Source organism: Mizuhopecten yessoensis, unplaced genomic scaffold (genome assembly GCF_002113885.1).
Source record: "Mizuhopecten yessoensis strain PY_sf001 unplaced genomic scaffold, ASM211388v2 scaffold4999.3, whole genome shotgun sequence".
NCBI classification, from domain to species: Eukaryota; Metazoa; Mollusca; class Bivalvia; order Pectinida; family Pectinidae; genus Mizuhopecten; species Mizuhopecten yessoensis.
The window spans coordinates 757,618-780,090 of NW_018405829.1; the positions used below are offsets into that span (position 1 = coordinate 757,618).

At 36.1% G+C, this 22,473-nt stretch overlaps 1 protein-coding gene across 1 annotated transcript in view; it reads right to left on the minus strand.

The window, feature by feature from the left end:
* LOC110450151 (RAD51-associated protein 1-like) overlaps positions 1-22,473 on the minus strand; it is a 52,897-nt gene that overhangs the window by 7,586 nt on the left and 22,838 nt on the right. The window contains exons 3-9 of the mRNA XM_021497435.1: positions 18,285-18,346; positions 15,954-16,077; positions 14,858-15,078; positions 9,874-9,948; positions 8,348-8,455; positions 7,140-7,331; positions 5,220-5,360 (exon numbers count right to left, since the gene is read on the minus strand). Coding sequence (XP_021353110.1) covers positions 5,220-5,360; positions 7,140-7,331; positions 8,348-8,455; positions 9,874-9,948; positions 14,858-15,078; positions 15,954-16,077; positions 18,285-18,346 — 923 coding nt within the window. The remainder of the gene's footprint in view (positions 1-5,219; positions 5,361-7,139; positions 7,332-8,347; positions 8,456-9,873; positions 9,949-14,857; positions 15,079-15,953; positions 16,078-18,284; positions 18,347-22,473) is intronic.

Here is a 22,473-nt window from a genome sequence, read left to right on the forward strand (position 1 = left end):
TTAAGATATCTTTAATGACAAACTTCGGTATTAAAGATAAACGAAGGGCCCTAGCTCTGTTTATAGTGGGGCACAAAACCTGATTTTAGTGTGAGAATCCGCCTTCCCAATATACATAAATATGATAAGTATGGTCAACGTAGGTGAAATAACATGGAACTTATGCGCTGGACAAACTTCCACATTATAATTAAACAAAGGGCCATAACCCTGTATATAGTGAAGCATGAGACCTAATTCTATTGCACTGCACACCTTCTGTGGGTGATGCAGATATAGTTAAAGCTTTATCAAGACATCTTTAACGGTTTGGAATTTACGGAGCGGACAAGAATTTCCTGAAAATGTGCACTTATTTGACCTTTGACCTTGAGGTGAAGGTCACAGTGACCTAATTTCAGTGCACTGCACACCTCCTGTGGGTGATGCATGCATACCTAAAGTTTCATCAAGATAGCAATGATGTTCCAATAAAAAAATTTGCAAAGTAAATGTCTGTTTGACATGTTAGCCACCACTGAAATGCAAAGGGCCTGTTTCCAGTAATGTTAATTCTCCATAGGAGCCTGCCCCCGTATAATTTCTTATCTAGCTCAACTACTGTTTTTTTCTTTTCCGAAGAATAATTTTACACCTTTCGGACACCCAGATTTCATAATTTCAGTGAAAATGTATTTTTATAAAGTTGTCAATTTCAGCATCAAAGACATAAGTTCGTAAATAAAAGAAGGTTATCTCGAAATTGTAATTCGCAACATAGTATAAATTTCTTTTGATAAATATTTCCAAAACATCGTGTTTATTCATAAAACATAAAAAAAAAAATCTCGGATGAAAATGCACTTGCAGAGACACAATTATGAAGAAAAATGCCATAAAATTGCAATTTTCTCCCATTATATAGTTTTGGATGCAAATTTCCATCAACAAATCGGATAGAGCTTTACTTGTTTCATATGTGTACCAAAAATCAGCTAATTCCATGTGGTGGAACGTTCTCATATCGCCGCCTGAATGTGGTTGTAAATTGAAAGAAAAGGGGAAATGAGTAACAACCTTGTCTGAAACCCTATTATATAGCTTATTATATACAAACTTTTATATTGAATATCAGAGCGGATATTTTCATGACAGTTTTATGATGTGTAACGACTAAATAAACAGTATCGATATAAAGATTTACACTGAGGACACCCTGATACATGAATACTGTTCTATCTCAAGTTGTCCTCTTCTGAATTTTCTGATCGTGTGGCCTTGTACATTTATCCGTATCTTCTTGTCTTTGTCTATACGTTTACGGAATCATTGACTCGACGCTAGCTATTCTTGTCTCACTTTCCTTGTTTTATTGTCCCATCTCCAAAGCGTTGTGGCTCTGTCAGGGTTGGGACCCTGACTTGTCTCACTTTCTTTGTGCCTGCCGACCACGCCACATCGAATAGATAGATTATCCATATGAAATACTTTATTTTGTTCTAAGTAATCAATCAATTCTGCGCTTCTTGGAGGTATTGAATGTGATTTATTATATTGTCTTGTTATTTTGTGTAATTAGTTGTTCGTTATTTATCACACATTTTCGCATAATTGTACCAAACTACTAAGTATTAGCTGTTTACAGCAATCATCGGTGGCTTGCTATTTTGTTACTTTATCGACGCTTCATAAACCAATCGTTATTGTTTCAAGATGGAGGGTAAATGTGTTGGAGAAGGGTGTCAAGTATACTTCAAGAAACGTAGTGGCAATAAGAACAGAAGTGCACGCAATGTAAATAGTCCACAATATAAATGGCTCCTAGATACGCTGGTGCAACAAGGATTGATGTCAGCAAAGGAACAAGCACTTATTTGCCAGAAGTGCTACATGAAGTATCTTCGGAACAAAAATCAGCCTGAACCTGAACCCGAGCAGAACCAGGAAATAGAGGAAGAAGACGACTCCCCGTCCCATATCCTGCCGTTGCTGACCCTTCATGATCTTTTGAATGGATCATCTTCACACAAAAAATGCTGTCTCTGTCTTGTTACCTTTGCAAGAAATGGAACAAAATCATCAGTCTTACCAAAACGTGCAAGACATCACCTGATCTATTCACACAAACTGTGGTGTCCCACCTCATCCCGCGTCTGCTCCATTCACCTTATTGGTAACGACTTAGATCCGTCTACAGAGGTTGTCCTTGATGGTAGAGGTTCCTTGGAATCTCAGTTACCATCAAAATCGTCCGAAATCATTAATGACCTCCTAGAGGTGTCGCACGTCCTTTCACAGAACCAGTCTGCGTTTACAATAAGCTTTTCTTCTCTTGATGACTCGGCATGCATGGCCTGGACAGGTTGGTCCAAAGATCAGTTCCTCGAAATCCACTCGCACTGTTCCCCATATCTTTCATCTGGTATATATACCAAGACTACACACGATGCTCTATTACTGTTCTGGGTAAAACTGAAAACCGACATTTCCTGGAGTCAGTGTTCTTCTCTTTTTGGAATTTCCAAGTCAAGTGTGTCCAAAACTTTCCACTCCATAGTACAGGCATTAGACACATCGATAGTCCCACAATTTCTAGGTCCGGATCACTTGACAAGAGAACAGTTGCTCGGGCACAATACTGTCTTTTCAGAAGCATTTTTTGGAGATAAAGCCACTGCCATATTAGATGGCACCTATATTTATATCCAGAAAAGCTCCGACCACAAGCTCCAGAGAATGTCCTACTGTGGCCAGAAGAAGAGAAACTATCTCAAATTCATGAGCATCGCCTTACCAGATGGCTACATTCTGGACACAGTAGGACCATTCACTGGCAGCGAAAATGATGCTACAATTACAAAAAAAGTCATGGACAAGCTAGTTACTTGGCTACAACCAGACGACAACGTTGTCGTTGACCGAGGTTTTAGAGATGTCCTACCAGTTCTCGAAGCCTCTGGCCTCAATGCTAGCATGCCGTCATACCTGAAACCCGGTCAAAGTCAACATTCTGACGTCCAAGCAAATCTTGACAGAACTATCACCAAATCGAGGTGGATTGTGGAATCCTATCATGGTCGTCTGAAACACTGGACGTTCTTCCGAACGCAATTGGTGTCTAACAGCTTTATCAATGTCATCGAGGCTTTGCTTCGAACCGTCACAGCCTGTCTGAATGGTATTAGAGGACCGATCTACCAGAGATCTCCAGAGAGAGATGCCAAAGATAGGCTAATGGCTGAACGTATGAAGGACCGTTTGACAACACCGAATGGTTTAGCTCAGAGAGTCAAGACAGATCCGGATCTATCTAGACGGGCAAGGTCCGAGTTTGTCAAGATGGATGCATCTTCCGTACTGTTTCCCCGTCTCGATCTTGATTACTTGAGAACCATTACGTGTGGAACGTATCAGATATCTCTGGCTCCTGGTTACATCGCCGAACATTTAAGTGATGACGGAGACTATGAGGTGTGGCTTTACCAGCACTCCCCAGACCTTCTCCGATGTCAAATACATTCTCGACACAAAAGCCAAACGAAATATAACGTTTGGATACGGTTCACCGTTTCACCCGATGTTGAGGCCCCAATAAAGGACTACTACTGCCAGTGCCCAGTTGGAGAGAGAACGATGGGAATGTGTGCGCACATCTCCAGTATCTTGTACTACCTTGGGTATTACAGGACGCTGGAAAACCCTCGACCATTACAACCACAGGTAAAGAAATTCCGACAAAACTTGAAATAGTTTTCCATGCGGCAACGGAGTGCATATGTCGAAAGTATGTTTGGGGCTCGATATGAAAGATCCCCGTTACCATGTGACTAACCAAACTTATAAATATAGGTATTATACAATCGCCCGTAGCTATGAACACTCCCGTAAATGCGAAAACCAACCAAAATCATAAGGAACACGTTTTGTTTGTTGTTCTGTCTATTTGTCAGCCAATGTCTTCAACCACGGGGACTTGTGAAGTAGCCATCTTGGATTTTTTTTATGAAAAAGTGTTTCTCTCACTTTTTTTCATATCTGTGTACATATTCTCAACATACCGAGCAAATACTCTCGTTTTTTTGTTAATTATCTAAAGAAAGTCGAAAATCGGCAATTCAACCATAGGCTAATTCAACCCAACATTTGAAAATGTTCCACCACTTACATTTTGATGATTTTTCCTCTCATCAATAGCATATTACGTACTGTTTAATAGGATAAAAATTGGTTTGCATCCAACGCCCATAAAAGGGTGTATTCTCTAAAAAACACAGTTTTTGTGTCTAAAATGTTATCATCGAAAATGGCATTTTTGAGATTGTTTCTTCCATAAAACAGCCAAATGGCGCGATGGAAACATGATTTTTTGTCACAATCATGCCATGAATGTATTCTTTACGGTGACCATCATTTGATTAGATTTTCATTAATATTTTACATAACATGCACATTTTATCAACACTTAGACAGCTTCTGAAAGGTACAACTTTGAGGAGCCATAAAAAACAAACCAAGTGACCTAAATCTTTATACTTTATAGATTTGTGACCACAACGGCATGGGCAATGCACCACCAACAGGAAATTTGAATCAGAGAAGGGGCCGTTTTGGAAACCGGCCCTTTGTGTCATTGTTTGAAAAAAATCTATAAATCATAATGGTGACCTTGGAACTTAATTATATGAACTCATATGCTCATTCTTGTATAAGTTTTTACTCTACCTTTGTATAAAGTTTGATAAAAATCCATACAAAATAAAGTTGCAAGAACGATGACAGTGAATTGGGACAGGACAGGTATCAAACATTTAATTTGTGATTGACAGACACAAATTACTTGTTCAGTCAATTTCATGGCAAATGAACCAACCAAAAATTGTTATTCATGTTACAGTGATGATATCACAAATGTTTGCTCTAAAGAGAAAGTGGTGACGTTCCAAAGCAGTGACACTCTGTACATGTAAAACGATAACAAAGCGTAGAACCTGGGATCATGAAGTGTAATCAGGCAGCACACTTTGTACACATGATCAGTGAATGGTACAGTAGTTCTGCTGAGTAAACATCATATATAATGGTTCTGTAAATTTGTTTTTAATGTCTCTCCCACAGTTATAATCTGCATGTGGTTTCTGTAACACAAACCAGGGGAGATAATTCAAAGATATCATAGAGTTAAAAGATAGAAGGGGAGATAATTCATACAGAGTAGACACAATAAATAAATATACACCAACCTGGTGGTGTCCACTTAGGTGTGCCTCCACCCAAACCTCGACCAACTGGACTGGACATTGTCTGACCAACGGACGGAGACACGGCCTTCCTAATGGCAGTCACTTTACTTCTGGGGGCAACAGATTTGGAAACAGGGGCTGCTGTAATGGAACATTTACCACAATTAACAGTTTAGTTTCTTATCCATCATAAATCAAACACAACGATACATGTGATCCCATCTGTTGGACCACTGCAGGAAACACCATCATTTCAGCACATCTTTTTGCGTGATAATTTAGCTTAAATAGTAGTTACTACCAAAAACACAGTCATGTAAGTTGAGAACTGTAGCAAGTCTCTGGCAAACTTTTTTTCTCAGCGAGATGACAATTCTTCTCAAACACTCATATTTGTTTACTGTCATAATTCACAGAAAAGAAAATGAAATCACAATAAATTCATTATCTTCAAATACAAGATGTTTAATATCTGAACTCAAAATTATTACATTTTGCGGGAAAACTTGACATGGCAATTCTTCTTTGGCCTTATTCAATAGAAATTGTAGGCACATTTAAAATATAGTGGGTGGCATAAATTATATATATATAATATAATAAAAAAGGATTAAATGTCCATGTGAAGGAAGTAAATATAGAAAAATCGCCTGGAGAGCTCCAAGATGGGCGAAAGTGTTAGCCGATTATACTCGTCTTCGTGTTTTGTTTATTAAAAATTTATATTTTTACCATCACATGGACATTTAAAACTATTTATCGCATATATATATAAAATAAATAACTGAACTTTGGTTTTAGATTTGGCTGTAGATGTGGACTTGATAGTTCTCTGTTTTAGGTTAACTGACCTTAACATCATTTTGAATTCCTTACCTTTGGTTTTAGATTTGGCTGTAGATGTGGACTTGATAGTTCTCTGTTTTAGGTTAACTGACCTTAACATCATTTTGAATTCCTTACCTTTGGTTTTAGATTTGGCTGTAGATGTGGACTTGATAGTTCTCTGTTTTAGGTTAACTGACCTTAACATCATTTTGAATTCCTTACCTTTGGTTTTAGATTTGGCTGTAGATGTGGACTTGATAGTTCTCTGTTTTAGGTTAACTGACCTTAACATCATTTTGAATTCCTTACCTTTGGTTTTAGATTTGGCTGTAGATGTGGACTTGATAGTTCTCTGTTTTAGGTTAACTGACCTTAACATCATTTTGAATTCCTTACCTTTGGTTTTATATTTCGCTGTAGATGTGGACTTGATAGTTCTCTGTTATAGGTTAACTGACCTTAACACCATTTTGAATTCCTTACCTTTGGTTTTAGATTTGGCTGTAGATGTGGACTTGATAGTTCTCTGTTTTAGGTTAACTGACCTTAACATCATTTTGAATTCCTTACCTTTGGTTTTAGATTTGGCTGTAGATGTGGACTTGATAGTTCTCTGTTTTAGGTTAACTGACCTTAACATCATTTTGAATTCCTTACCTTTGGTTTTAGATTTGGCTGTAGATGTGGACTTGATAGTTCTCTGTTTTAGGTTAACTGACCTTAACATCATTTTGAATTCCTTACCTTTGGTTTTAGATTTGGCTGTAGATGTGGACTTGATAGTTCTCTGTTTTAGGTTAACTGACCTTAACATCATTTTGAATTCCTTACCTTTGGTTTTAGATTTGGCTGTAGATGTGGACTTGATAGTTCTCTGTTTTAGGTTAAATGACCTTAACATCATTTTGAATTCCTTACCTTTGGTTTTAGATTTGGCTGTAGATGTGGACTTGATAGTTCTCTGTTTTAGGTTAAATGACCTTAACATCATTTTGAATTCCTTACCTTTGGTTTTATATTTCGCTGTAGATGTGGACTTAATAGTTCTCTGTTTTAGGTTAAATGACCTTAACATCATTTTGAATTCCTTACCTTTGGTTTTAGATTTGGCTGTAGATGTGGACTTTGGAGTTGTTTGTTTCTTTGCTGTTGGTTTTTGACTCTTTCCTTTCCCTTTTTTCTTTTTACCAAAGCCTTCAAAATCACTGTCATTGTCCTCCTCGTAATCCTCATCACTCTCATCGCTCAAATCCTTATCATCATCATCTGGATCAAATGCACTTTCTGAAAAATTAAAAAACACACTGAAAAAATCGTACATCAAGAACTATAAACATATCCCTGGTAGACTTTCTTTATGCTTACTACTTGTCTTATCTTCAATAGTTCTATGTAAGTTCAATTTTTTCTCTTCTTTTCTCTATTTAACAGGTTCTCTTGTCAGCAGTAAAATGCATCTTTATTTAAACTTCACACAGCTGGGTTTGACAATTTCATTTCAAAGTAAAGACATGGTTTGACCAACTTATAACTAAAATAGTAATTTGTTAATCATATACTGTAAAGATAAAGTGAGATTTCTATGTTCTGGCAGCCATATTTTTCTTCAGATAAAGCAACTTGAAGCTAAAAATAAAATGTGCATAACTAAGAAACAGTAAGTACTTAGTTATTCAAAGGAAATCTACTGATGAAATTTTAGAAAGACCTATCAAGTCCTTCTTGAGAAACAGCAATAACAAATGTCAAAATTCAAAATGGTTGCCTGATCAGTTTCAAATGAATGAAACATCCAAAGCTACAGATCAAAGGAAATCTACATATAAAATTGGAGACAGATAAAACACTTGAATTATTAAAGCATAACATGGCTGCCTGAAATCAGCCTCTTAATTAAACATGGAAACCACAAACCAAGGGGAACCTTTGTGTGATATAAGATATGTAGAGCAACTTTTGAAAAATAACAGTTATAGACCTAAATTGTCAAAATCCAAGGAGCTGAATAACAGCCATCTTGTTTTTCCTTTTAGCCTAAAAATGAAACATGCACAACATTTATATAAAAAGTTTAAAGATCTTCAAGAATTCTAGAAAAATAGCAATAAAAAGAATTGTTAAAGGACAGACATGCATGGAAGACAGATGAATGACCGTCTACAGACGAAGGGTAATTTGAACAGCGTTTTTTTCAATTGGTGCCATATATATGTAACACATCAAATTTGCTTGATAAGGAGGTTTGATAGCCATTACTAATTTAAATTTCACGAAGAATCAGAATATAAATCATCACACACCACTATCGCTGTCCACCACAGGCTTTTTGGCTGTAGCCCTACGCTTGGTCTTGGGCTCCACTTCAGGTACTGAGCTGATCACCTCAATGCTGTCATCAAAAACTTGGCCTAGTGGGGTAGGAAAAATTCAAATTACAAAAATATCAGGTGCAATTTTTTTTTTAACAATAATTCTTTTATAATTTCAAATTTAAATTTATTTCCATTTAAATATTTTTTCCAGAGATTCTAAGTCTATTGCCTTATGATGTGAGAAATTGACATGTACATGTACAGTGGCCATATTCTATGGTGTTGCCAATCTAAGATAGAAATCAAGAACCTCCATATCATGGTCAGTAAATATAAGTTTCAACAAGAAGAGGCTGTCATCTATATCCCCTGCTCGCAGTGCAAAAGTCATTAAAAGCATAAATATAGGTCAAAATCAGCATCCGCAATATGCATTCAGTAGAGCAACCCCACATACGCAATTGATGCAAGTATAATCAACATAGCACTTGAAGTAGGAAATATATAGTGAGAGCATTTCTTCTTAACCAATAACCAGATGCATAGACGGACATACGCACGGACGGAAGCATGGACAAATGCACGGACGGACCCCATTTCTATATCCCCGTCAACTTGTTGAGCGAGAGATAATTACGCGGTATGCTCCCTCCCATATGATTTTCATAATTACACTTTGTATAATTTTTATATATTGAGCTTTAGTCTCTTTTATAAGATTCTGACAGAAAAAGTCAAAGAAAATACCAACCAATTATGCCATTACATGTACTTTTAACATATGACTTCATAAAACAAAAATTAAAAAAAATCCAACAATCTTATAATACCATATCTGTGAATGTATAACATCATAGTACTGTTCCTTGTATCATCAGAATGGGTAAAATTACATGTTACATAAAAAAAAAAAATGAGATGTGTGTTACACTGCATTTTCCATACCTCTATGTATATAAGATACATATGTCCCATAAATAACACTCGTGTTGGGAAACATGCTCTTAGAGAACAATACAATTAGGATCTCACAATCAAATCATGTTACATAACAACATTACGATGTATAACCCGTCGGAAACTTGTCCAACAGACTACATGTTCATCTTTCTATCAGCATTTGTCACCGTCTTATGACAAGAGTTAATGCATAAGCTTGCATGTTTCTTAAAATCTGAAATATACCGTAATTTTTTCTCTATTCAAATATGATCTTGATTTATGTGTATGTTATCTGCAAATTTTAATATGTTTAGTGATGCATTTGCACAGTTCTTTACCAAATATTCAGGTAAAAAGTGGTAGAAAAAGAGTAAAGCATTGTGAAGTGATGTATGATATGAAATTTTAACATGATAGGAGGTATATACCTTTGTTGTAGTACTGACGATCACCAAAACATTGCTGAGTAATAAACTACACTTGCCTCGGAGTCACTTGAGACATGTAGCTATCGTTAAAAGTTCCACAGTACCATGTTAGATAAGGTGAGATATGAGAGGGAATACACTCACCTTTGGGTGTTTCTGATTCAGCTGTAGTCACTCTCTCATGCTCCTCTTCCTCTAACACAACCACCTCTGGTTGATCTACAACAACATATATCAAACAGTTTCAAGGAGATTAAACATGTGCATGTTGACATCAAATAATAAAAACATGGAGAGTACACGTGTTGTTAAAGGGAGTACACATGTTGTTAAAGGGAGAGTAAACGTGTTGTTAAAGGGAGAGTACACATGTTGTTAAAGGGGGAGTACACATGTTGTTAAAGGGAGAGGACACATGTTGTTAACGGGAGTACAAGTGTTGTTAAAGGGGAGTACACATGTTGTTAAAGGGAGAGTAAACGTGTTGTTAAAGGGAGAGGACACATGTTGTTAAAGGGAGAGTACCCATGTTGTTAAAGGGAGAGTACACATGTTGTTAATGGGAGAGCACACATGTTGTTAAAGGGAGAGTACACATGTTGTTAAAGTGAGAGTACACATATTGTTAAAGAGAGAGTACACATGTTGTTAAAGGGAGAGGACACATGTTGTTAAAGGGAGTACAAGTGTTGTTAAAGGGGAGTACACATGTTGTTAAAGGGAGAGTACACATGTTGTTAAAGGGAGAGTACACATGCTGTTAAAGGGAGAGCACACATGTAGTTAAAGGGAGAGTACAAATGTTATTAAAGGGAGAGTACACGTTGTTAAAGGGAGAGTGCACATGTTGTAAAAGGGAGAGTACACGTTGTTAAAGGGAGAGTGCACGTGATGTTGTTAAAGGGAGAGCACACATGGTGTTAAAGGGAGAGCACACTTGTTGTTAAAGGGAGAGGACACATGTCGTTAAAGGGAGAGCACACTTGTTGTTAAAGGGAGAGCACACATATTGTTAAAGGGAGAGTACACATGTTGTTAAAGGGAGAGCACACATATTGTTAAAGGGAGAGTACACATGTTGTTCAAGGGAGAGCACACATGTTGTTAAAGGGAGAGTACACATGTTGTAAAAGGGAGAGTACACGTGTTGTTAGAGGGAGAGTACACATGTTGTTAAAGGGAGAGTACACATGTTGTTAAAGAGAGTACACATGTTGTTAAAGGGAGATAACATGTGTTGTTAAAGAGAGAGTACACATGTTGTTAAAGGGAGAGTACACATGTTGTTAAAGGGAGAGTACACATGTTGTTAAAGGGAGAGCACACGTGTTGTTAGAGGGAGAGTACACATGTTGTTAAAGGGAGAGTACACGTGTTGTTAAAGGGAGAGTACACGTGTTGTTAAAGGGAGAGTACACATGTTGTTAAAGGGAGAGTACACGTGTTGTTAAACGGAGAGTTAACGTGTTGTTAAAGGGAGAGTATACATGTTGTTAAAGGGAGAGTACACATGTTGTTAAAGGGAGAGCACACATGTAGTTAAAGGGAGAGTACACATGTTGTTAAAGGGAGAGTACACGTGTTGTTAAAGGGAGAGTACACATGTTGTTAAACGGAGAGTAAACGTGTTGTTAAAGGGAGATTACACATGTTGTTAAAGGGAGAGTACACGTGTTGTTAAAGAGAGAGTAAACGTGTTGTTAAAGGGAGAGGACACATGTTGTTAATGGGAGAGTACACATGTTGTTAAAGGGAGAGTTCACATGTTGTTAAAGGGAGAGTACACATGTTGTTGAAGGGAGAGTACACATGTTGTTAAAGGGAGAGCACACATGTTGTTAATGGGAGAGTACACATGTTGTTAAAGGGAGAGTACACGTGTTGTTAAAGGGTGAGTACACGTGTTGTTAAAGGGAGAGTACACATGTTGTTAAAGGGAGAGTTCACATGTTGTTAAAGGGAGAGTACACATGTTGTTAAAGGGAGAGTACACATGTTGTTAAATGGAGAGTACACATGATGTTAAAGGGCGTACACATGTTGCTAAAGGGGGTGTACACATGTTGTTAGAGGGAGAGTACACATGTTGTTAAAGGGAGTACACATGTTGTTAAAAGGAGAGTGCACGTGTTGTTAAAGGGAGAGTACACATGATGTTAAAGGGAGTACACATGTTGTTAAAGGGGGAGTACACATGTTGTTAAAGGGAGAGTACACATGTTATTAAAGGGAGAGTACACATGTTGTTAAAGGGAGAGCACACATGTTGTTAAAGGGAGAGTACACATGTTGTTAAAGAGAAAGTACACATGCTGTTCAAGGGAGAGTACACATGTTGTTAAAGGGAGTACACATGTTGTTAAAGGGAGAGTACACATGTTATTAAAGCGAGAGTACACATGTTGCTACAGGGAGTACACATGCTGTTTAAGGGAGAGTACACATGAAAGGGAGAGTACACATGTTGTTAAAGGGAGAGTACACATGTTATTAAAGGGAGAGTACACATGTTGTTAAAGAGAAAGTACACATGCTGTTTAAGGGAGAGTACACATGTTGTTAAAGGGAGTACACATGTTGTTAAAGGGAGAGTACACATGTTGTTAAAGAGAAAGTACACATGCTGTTTAAGGGAGAGTACACATGTTATTAAAGGGAGAGTACACATGTTGTTAAAGGGAGTACACATGTTGTTAAAGGGAGAGTGCACGTGTTGTTAAAGGGAGAGTACACATGTTGTTAAAGAGAGAGTACACATGTTGTTAAAGAGAGTACACATGTTCTTAAAGGGAGAGTACACATGTTGTTAAAGGGAGAGTACATGTGTTGTTACAGGGAGTACACATGCTGTTTAAGGGAGAGTACACATGTTATTAAAGGGAGAGTACACATGTTGTTAAAGAGAAAGTACACATGCTGTTCAAGGGAGAGTACACATGTTGTTAAAGGGAGTACACATGTTGTATATGTTGTTAAAGGGAGAGTACACATGTTGTTAAACGGAGAGTAAACGTGTTGTTAAAAGGAGATTACACATGTTGTTAAAGGGAGAGTACACGTGTTGTTAAAGGGAGAGTAAACGTGTTGTTAAAGGGAGAGGACACATGTTGTTAATGGGAGAGTACACATGTTGTCAAAGGGAGAGTACACGTGTTGTTAAAGGGAGAGTACACGTGTTGTTAAAGGGAGAGTAAACGTGTTGTTAAAGGGAGAGGACACATGTTGTTAATGGGAGAGTACACATGTTGTCAAAGGGAGAGTAAACATGTTGTTAAAGGGAGAGTACACATTATGTTAAAGGGAGTACACATGTTGTTAAAGGGAAAGCACACATGTTGTTAAAGGGAGAGTAAACGTGTTGTTAATGGGAGAGTACACATGTTGTTAAAGGGAGAGTACACATGTTGTTAAAGAGAGAGTACACATGTTGTTAAAGAGAGAGTACACATGTTGTTAAAGGGAGAGTACACATGTTGTTAAAGGGAGAGTACACATGTTGTTAAAGGGAGAGTACACATGTTGTTAAAGGGAGAGTACACATGTTGTTAAAGGGAGAGTACACATGTTGTTAAAGGGAGAGTACACATGTTGTTAAAGGGAGAGTACACATGTTGTTAAAGGGAGAGTACACATGTTGTTAAAGGGAGAGTACACATGTTGTTAAAGGGAGAGTACACATGTTGTTAAAGGGAGAGTACACATGTTGTTAAAGAGAGAGTACACATGTTGTTAAAGAGAGTACACATGTTCTTAAAGGGAGAGTGCACATGTTGTTAAAGGGAGAGTACACATGTTATTAAAGGGAGAGTACACATGTTGTTAAAGGGAGAGGACACATGTTGTTAAAGAGAGAGTGCACATGTTGTTACAGGGAGTACACATGTTGTTAAAGAGAGAGTACACATGTTGTTAAAGGGAGAGTACACATGTTGTTAAAGAGAGAGTACACATGCTGTTTAAGGGAGAGTACACATGTTGTTAAAGAGTATACACATGTTGTTAAAGGGAGAGTACACGTGTTGTTAAAGGGAGTTCACAATGTCAGAAAGATTACACATGTTGTCAAGGACAGTAAATCTGTCATAAAGGAAAAGGTAACAATGTTTTATGAGAAGTTCTTTTTACTCCACCAATAACATTTTCTGTAACGTTTAGATGACTAGTACGTTACACTGTATGTACTGTCACTCTCATCAGACAAATGACCAGTGAAGCATATGCACACAAAGGTGTAAAATATATACGAGTTGTCCATAAAATTGATGTAAGACAGGGGTTAAGACTATTCATGTTGTGATTGGCTGTAAGACAGGAGTGTGAAAATACCTGCTGTAATTGGCTGTAAAATGGGGTGTGTAGCTGTACCTGCTGTAATTAGCTGTAAGGCAGTGGGTGTGACTATAACTGCTGTGATTGGTTGTAAGACAGGGGGTGACTATACCTGTTGTAATTGGCTGTAAGATGGTGTGTGATTATACCTGCTGTAATTTGTTGTAAAATGGGATGTGTAACTATACCTGCTGTACTTGGCTGTAACACAGGGTTATGACTTAACTTGCTGTGATTAGCTGTAAGACAGGGTTATGACTATACCTGCTGTAATTGGCTGTAAGACAGGGCATGTGACTATACCTGCTGTGAGTGGCTGTAAGACAAGGTGTGTAACTATACTTGGTGTGATTGGCTGTAAGACAGGGTTATGACTATACTTGCTGTGATTGGCTATAAGACAGGGCATGTGACTATACTTGCTGTAATTGGCTGTAAGACAGGGTTGTGACTATACCTGCTGTAATTGGCTGTAAGACAGGGTAATGACTATTCCTGCTGTGATTGGCTGTAAGATGGCATGTGACCATACCTGCTGTAATTGGCTGTAAGACAGGGTTATGACTATACTTGCTGTGGTTGGCTATAAGACAGGGCATGTGACTATACTTGCTGTGATTGGCTGTAAGACAGGGCATGTGACTATACCTGCTGTGAGTGGCTGTAAGACAGGGTAATGACTATTCCTGCTGTGATTGGCTGTAAGATGGCATGTGACCATACCTGCTGTAATTGGCTGTAAGGCAGGGTTATGACTATACTTGCTGTGATTGGCTGTAAGACAGGGTTATGACTATACCTGTTGTTATTGGCTGTAAGACAGGGGGTGTGGCCTCCACTTTGAGCTTGTTTAGCTCCTCCATTGCCTCCATATTGGCTGTTATACTGAAAGGCTCACTTGCTTCAATAGTGGGTGGAGGGGGCTCATCAACCCCTCCTGTTGAATCCTGGGACTCATGTATGGAAATTTCTAGGGCCAGCTGTAACTCCCTATCAAAGGTCCTTTCATTGGGAGGTTTCCTGTAGGTATAAACACATTTGTTACCCAACAACAGAAAGATACAGAAGTAATATAAGGGCCACAGCTCTGTCAGTATTACATGCTTGCCAATATTATACATTGTACTTTATGGTGATATAATATCAGTGTTTTTTGTTTGTTTATATTTGCCTGATAAAGGTTGTTTCCCCCATGAAGAGTTTCTTGATCTGCATTTTTTCCATTTTATCTTACACTTTCCCAATTTCAATTTTCACCATGTACTGCAATATGAGGAAAATCAAACGGAAAATAGATTGTTTTCTTCTCATATAATACATATACCCTATAATTACTTAAAGGGTAAATAGATGTCTTATTTTTTTTATTACATACTGTAATGGATGTCTTCTTTGAAACTTTACCTATTTTCACAATATTGTGAAAATCCTTTACACCATATTGCACAAACACTATACTGACAAGTGACTTGTACATTATTCTTCCAATTTTGTCTCATTTTATATAAGAGTATCACATATGCATATTTATATCTATATATTCTTTAATTTATGACAATTTAAACCAGTAACAGGAATATATTAATCAATGTGCTGCATTTAAGACTTCATTTTTAAAATTTTAATCCTGACCTTAAAGGAACATGAAATTATTTTTATTTCTTTGCCTTTCCTTCCTAGTAAGTTACCTATATGTCTAAATGATCAACTAACATTTTATATATAATTATATATATATTGAATTAAATCATATTTGAAAATGGTGTCCAAACGGATATAATTCATTTTGGATAGTTTAACAGTATTGATAAGGTGAGGCAAATATATATTGACATTGTATATTTATCATGGGTCTGTATGCATTCATTAGGTCCTTAAAACCAGCTTCCACCAACCTTTTCTTACTGTTCCCTTTCTCATTGTTCTTTATGGCCTGTTTCTTTAAGGTATTTTCTTTGTTGGACGTCTTCAATGTTTTTGCCTTCTTGGCTGGTGGTGGCGTGATGTCCTTGAAGTCTTCTGATGAAACAAATACAAATATATATAGCCATCAATCATGCATACGGTGTACATAAAACTATAAATAAACTGGGGAAATTAGACACCAGCATTCTGAATAAGTTTTTCTAATAAATATTTATGTTTATTACATAATATCGAATCCTCCACATCAAGTTGTTCTAACTAAGACTACCTAAATTTAGCTCTTAAGAGTAAACATTGCAAAAATTCAAAACATGGATTTTGAGGTAAAAATCTGAAAAAATTGACATTTACTTCTTGTGGCTTTGGTCTTTGGACAATCAAATACATGTAATTTATATTTCTGTTTTCAAAAATTTTAAATTTAAAACACTGGCAATATTACAATAATGCCCCGTTAAGCTGATGAGACTATATATATCCAGATCACTTATGAGTAATTGATATATAGAGGATCTGTCGTAACTTTCTCTTCATATTAGATTTATGATACAAGTTTTGGATTTTTTATGTTGCGAGCCTCTGGCGATGGTGGGAATTGAAAGCCAAATATTGATCAGTGTGTGTCTGTTTGCGGTACACTTATAGTTTAATGGTGCTGTTTTCTTTTACATTTATGTTATTACATTAATTTACATGTATGTTCATTTGAACTGGTAAATTAGAACAGATACAGGTCCAATACTTAGTTATATAGCCCTAAAATACTACATAGTCATGATCATAGAGAAGCAAAAATTAATCCATGGATGATTGAAACCTGTCCAATCAGAACCAAGATTATACCAACATCCTGTCAAACAGTGTGAACCTGTGTCTTATAGAAACTCTCAAAACTAAACCAAATATATTTTACGGATTTTTTAAACACAGGAAGGAAAAGAAAATTCAATGTTCACATCTGTGTCATCTTTTCAGGCTATTGTATTACAAAAATAAAACTTCCTGCTTTGCTCTAAATTATAATATCAAATTTTAAAATGTTTGCAATATACTGACAAACTTACCAACATGTGACTCACCCATGTACTCAGGCACTAACAATTTTATTGACAATTTCTTTTTCAAGATTATTTATGACCAGTTACTGTATAGATTAAAATACGTTGAATAGATGATTTTTTTTTTTTTGTAGATGCATACATATTAATGAATATAAAAACTAGATATCAGTTATAAGTGTTTTTGTCCATGTGATGGCCATGTTATCAGGCTAGTAATATGGTGTGTCTAACGTAACATATACATGTACAAACACTACATAAAATACATATATACAAATGTATATTATTGTGTTTCTGCATTTAAATTTATATATCTAACACAACACCAGAATTATAAAACTAAAAGAGTGAATTTTAAGCATAGAATTGATCTTTGATCCTGATTGATCAGGAATTGGTGGGAGTGATGGGCATGTGGATTGGAAGAATCAAGTGAAGAGTTTATATGCTGCAAGTCTCACGTTACATAGGTCAGAGGTCACAGTGACCTACATATGGTACGCGACACACCGCCTTCCATGCATATATACATGTACCCACAAACCAAGATTCATAATATAACCGTAGGTGAAATAGTACGGGAGATATGCTCCGGAAACCTTTCTGACGACATTATGTAGGTCAGAGGTCACGGTAAAGGTCACAGTGACCTACATATGGTATGAGACACATCGCCTTCCATACATGTACCCACAAACTAAGATTCATAACCGTAGGTGAAATAGTACGGGAGATATGCTCCGGAAACCTTTCGGACGGACGGACACACAGACGGATGAAGCAAACACTATATACCCCCGACTTCGTCGAAGCTGGGGTATAATAATTAATAATTCAATTAAGATCATGCAGTCTTATTACTAGAAATTATATGTGTTCATGTATATGTTAACAATAATCATCATTCATAGCCCTGCAGGTGTGGGGAAAGGATACTGTATTCCACTGCATGCTATCATAATATAGGAACTGACTAACGAGGGTCCCTGGGGTCCACTACAAAGTCAGGTGTGTTGTTTTGTGTCTTTTGCTTCAATTAGGGGACATTGAAGTGATCAATTGATCTGCTGCCCCGTTGCAACACTTAAGACACTTTGGATCTTTTCTTTCCTCACTTCTCTACTCAGTGTCTCCCTAATATCAGACTCCCATCTTCATGTGACAAAATTATAATTCACTGTTGTGAGAACACTAAATCCCTAACAAACGTATCATCCACTGTAACTAGTTGTTACTTACCATCAAAGTCATCGTCATCATTTCCTGCACCAAATGAAGCATAGTTGACTTTCTTAGAAGACCTGTATGGATGAAATTAGCATTAATAATTGATTTCATTATAATTAGATAAAAAAAAAAAAAGGCATAATGAGCAAATACATATATCAAAAGCATATACGTCTAAGATACAGTAGGCAATCATTTAGAAATTGTACATTTTATTCCGTCAGTTTACATTTATATCGTACTAATTCCGATAACTTGCTATATTTTATGTATACAGAGAATAGTTTGCCAAAAATACACTTTTTTATATGTATACACAAACATTTATGAATAAAGAATTTTTTCCAATGCAGTGCAAGTCTAATAAAGTTACTGGTATTGTTCATGAATTTAATTATTATTCAAACACTATGGTCTGTCAAGAATGGAACCTCACTAAACAAACTAGCTTTAGGTACTTTCCCCAAGTGAAGTTTTCCCAATACTGACCCAATATTTTCCCAATCGCTTGTAACAAAATAAAGTATGCCTTAACTGTTGTACTACGTTGTTGAAAATTTTGACAAATAGAAGTTTATCTTGGGCATTGAATTGAAGTTTCAAGTTTTATTTACACATGAGGTTGTTTGAGCGCGATAAAAAAAAAAAAAAACTAATATCATACCTCCGTAACATGTTGAAAATTCCCAATTCATTGTGTCCGCGCAGTAAAATTCCCAATAAAAAAAGGCACTGGGCCTTTAGGAAAATGAGTAAAAAAATCACTGAGTTACTACATTAAGGTAAAATTTCGGAAAATTACAGAAAAATATGGAAAACTTGATGATTAATAAACACAGCCACTTGGGGCCATCTATAATCCTGGTCTATGATTGGCCAATTTTCACATTCAAATTCTGAAAGCATTCAGGTCAGTTATGGTTTGTGTGAAAGGATACATGAAGGAGCAATCGTATTTGAGAAGCAAATACCAGCATATATTCACAGGACGTATTTATGATTGATAGGTTCTTGCTTTGAATGTTAAAGTCATGAGATGCATTTTATTCCAACAATGATCTGATTTTAAGGTTTGAATTGTTTTCAAAGTTAGCTAGGTCTTGAATTTAACCAGGGTAAGTTTTGTTTTTATTTTAAGTATCTGTCTCAGGGACAATCAGAACACCTATATATATTGCTGGAAAAATACATGGAAATGTCTAACTGATTAGCAATATTGTTAACAAAACATTAAAAATGTTCACAAATAATAAAGTTGTTAACCTTGATATTATAGTAAATAATTGAAAAGTGAAATTTTGAACAATTGTCAAATTATGGTGGCTGAGACTTGGGCATTAAGTAGTTGAAATAGTTGACATTTTGTTATGGTTTAACCATAATAACTTTAATTAGGAATAATTTGTAGATATAGCTGTAAATCTCATCCAATGATTCAAATACTGAATGTAAACAGTTCATGATTTTTGGTGTACATGTATTTTTGAATTCTTGTTTACCCATAATTCCTTCTTTATCTGCATTATCTAGTGTCAGCAATTATTTGCCGTATTTTTCCGTATTTCGTTTCTCCGCATTTTCTCCATATTTCTTCTTATTTCGTTTCTCCGTATTTTGTTCATACTTTTTCCATATATACTCCCCATTTTTTCCCTTTTTTCTTCAAAATACAGAATAAATGCGGAAATTAGTGCCCAAATATTCCCATCCGCATTTTCCGTATTTTTTTTATGGAGAACATATGGAAATCTGAGGTACAGGTGTGAACTTTGGCAAAATGAACTGTAAACTGAGGTGATGTGAAAACCAGACATCTATAGCTATCTGTCAACATGTTCAAGTCTGGTGTCAGGGCCAGAAGAAAATTGGACTAGTTTTGAGGCTAAATGTTTTATAAATGAATCGACTGTAACCACAGGGACATGATAAAGAGTTACAACTAAATTAGATCTCAGCTAAGGTTTTCAGAATAATTTCTCTCGTTTTAGGGGTTAATTTTGATCAAGTTTGCCATTTTTGTTAACAAACACACGGACCTGCTCAGGTCCAGTACACTCTGCCGATTGAGCTATATAGCTATAAAGACCTATACTAGCTGTATTGACCTATTAGAAATAGGTATTTTCAGCTTTTTTCATGTGATTTTCTTTTTTAAGGAAAACGAAATAAAGTCGCTGATAAAAGAAGATTTTATCAATAGGTTGATAACTGACAAAAGACATTAAATATAAGTATTCTTTTTAAAATATTATGATGTAAAAAAAATCGGAATTTCACATTTGTGAAAGTCAACATTACAGCTCAATACAGCTCTAATTTATTATAAACAACTTTTGGTTGAATGCGTTTTCGTGTTTTGACATTTTCGTGATTTTAGATGCTTCAAAGGTCGTGAAATACTTTCAAAACCGAAAACTGTTCAACCAAAAGTTGTTTGTAATAACCAATAGATATGGCGATTTTCAATACGTAAGTGAAGTACAAAATTTTGATTTTTCATATAGGATAGTGAAAGTAGATTCGAAGTACATTCAACCATAACATACAAAGATGTTACCCAAATGCAGGATTATTACCCATATGCGCCGTTGTGCCCAACTTGTTTATAACAAATCTTTAGCTCAATCGGCAGTGTACTGGACTACTCCTATAACATAACCGCTGGTCGGCCTTTTTTCTATCAGATATAATTTTGACGACTGCGACGCGTGTCAAAATTATCGCGCCGTGTAAAACCTCTAACAGTAACACTGTTGGAGTATGTACTGGACCTGCTGTACATGTACGGTGTAAGTAAAAATAAAACTCAATAAACATATTGTGAAAATGTTTGTGTTCTGTGTGTTGCTTATACGTGCATCATATTTGATGATTCTTAAGAATTTTCCATCTTTACTCTATAAAACAGTACGAAAACATCGTACGTATTCTTAGATACAGAATATGGGTGGTAGGTAAATCTTGTACCCCGTTCCCATTCCCGGACTGAAACCCGTACCGGAAATATAAAGATATTTTAATATATCATTAACGCGATGGTTTATAATTTTTATAAAAATATAGGATAATTTCAAACATTATTTTCTAAATGTGACAATTACAAAAATGTTTATTTTATTATCTAATAATTTAGAAATCAACGATAATGTGTTTTTCAAGGGGTAAAACTTGTACGCCGCAGTCAACCGTGAAAATCACGGTTTTTCACATATAACTAGAAATTTAGGGAAAAATAACATGTTCTTTTCAGATATATAGAAGAAAATACCTTACTGTTGATAATTATGTAAGTTTCGTTGAAATAAACAACATATTTCACATGAAATTCTGACTTTGTTGTGATCGCGGGTGTTTTGTTTCCTCCCGTACCCGTACTAAGGGGACATAACTTCGTCAAGACTCGTGCTAGATATGCATAATATGTAAAAACCTCCACCACCATCATCGTATGGGGAAAATAGAAAAGTTTTAAAAAACAGTATTACCAAATGTGCAATAACAGAAAAACGGGGTTGACTGTGGGGTTTTTGCTATTGCTAACTTGGTAGAATTTTGTTTCAATGGGTTTAACGGGAGTGAAGAGTTAGAGTTTGACACCACTTGCATGAGACAACATCTTGTAGAATGTATTTCCAATGGAATCTTTACTAAGTTTCCTAGGAAAAAAATGAGTAGGCATAGGCATAAGAAAACTTCTTTATCATTTGATATTTTTATTGATTGCGAAGCAGATGGGTGTCACATCTCAAATGTATTTGATGATATGGTTTCTTGTGATGCTGGCTGTGACAGATGGTTTCATAATAGATGTGTAAGTGATCTGTCAGATTTACATATATATGATGAGGTAATACATACATAGCATATTAGACATTCATATTTTTTCGGGTTTTTTTATTAGATTTATATTAATCTTTATCAGGATGTGAGATTATATCTACACTGAGTACCGGTAGTATAATTTGTGCATCTTTTCGACAGCTGCTACTGATTTCAATCTAAATTAATTCATGTCTAATACATTTAATTCGTGAGGCATTTGTCCCCCAATTAAAATATGAATTGATTCGTGATCTGTCAGAGAGTGTATGTACGCACTCAGCAGTATACCAATATCACTAATATTTGCGATAGAGCACCACAACTTGTCCCTAAGGTGTTCAGTTGAAGGTAGTGAACGTGATGGTAAGGAAGGTGATGG